The sequence below is a fragment of the Dipodomys ordii genome, unplaced genomic scaffold (assembly GCF_000151885.1).
Source record: "Dipodomys ordii isolate 6190 unplaced genomic scaffold, Dord_2.0 Scaffold11, whole genome shotgun sequence".
Taxonomy (NCBI): Eukaryota; Metazoa; Chordata; class Mammalia; order Rodentia; family Heteromyidae; genus Dipodomys; species Dipodomys ordii.
Genome location: NW_012267227.1, coordinates 16,142,442 through 16,143,178, shown reverse-complemented (window position 1 = coordinate 16,143,178; position 737 = coordinate 16,142,442). Strand labels below are relative to the sequence as shown.

General features: G+C 74.5%; 1 protein-coding gene across 1 annotated transcript in view; it reads right to left on the bottom strand.

The window, feature by feature from the left end:
* The window catches only part of Cdan1 (codanin 1), a 22,532-nt gene that overhangs the window by 16,988 nt on the left and 4,807 nt on the right, over positions 1 to 737 (bottom strand). The window contains exons 2-3 of the mRNA XM_013009985.1: positions 466 to 722; positions 3 to 201 (exon numbers count right to left, since the gene is read on the bottom strand). Of these exons, the coding sequence (XP_012865439.1) occupies positions 3 to 201; positions 466 to 722 (456 nt within the window). The remainder of the gene's footprint in view (positions 1 to 2; positions 202 to 465; positions 723 to 737) is intronic.

Here is a 737-nt window from a genome sequence, read left to right as displayed (position 1 = left end):
ACCTCGGAACTCCGGGTGCCGCGCGCCAGCCACCGCACCGCGGCCGCGACCGACACCTCCTCTCGCAGAAGCGACTCCAAAACGGCCGCCATCCCGGTTCCCAGCGCTCGGTGGCGATTGCGCAGGCGCAGGCGCGCCAAGCGCGGCCCGGCTGGGGCGGGGCCGGCAGCCGAAAGTGACCGTTGGGAGCCGGGGTGGGGTCTGGGGCGGGAGGGGCGGGGCCCTGGGTGGGAGGGGCGGGGCCTGAGGAGGGAGGGGCGGGGCCTGGGGCGGACGGGGCGGTCCTTCGCTCAGGCCCCAAACCCAGAAATCCGCCTCGGACCCTGGCTGAGGCCCGGCCTGCGCCGGGCCGACGAGCACCGGCAGGCCGCCGCCGCCGCCGCCGGCGGGGACCGACGCACCGCACCCAGGGCCTAGGAGAGCAGACCGCCCGCCACGATGAACAATGGAGAAGGAGACTCCCACTCCCGTCCTGTGCCCAGTCATACCGCGCCGGCCCGAGGGGCGGCACCGAGTCCAACCCGGCTTGGCGGCCCTTGCCCCCCCTTTTGGCCCCGGGTTGCGGCAGCTTCGTCCTGGAGCTGCCGCTGAGCGCGCTCGGGGTGCGCTCCTGGGAGACGAGGTGCTGCCGGGGACCCCGCTGGTGTGGAAGACTCTGACGAGACCCCGAGTGTTTGGGGAACTGAGTGCTGGGTGGTGGGACGGGGCGTCCCGAGCTGGGGCTGAGATGGGAGGTG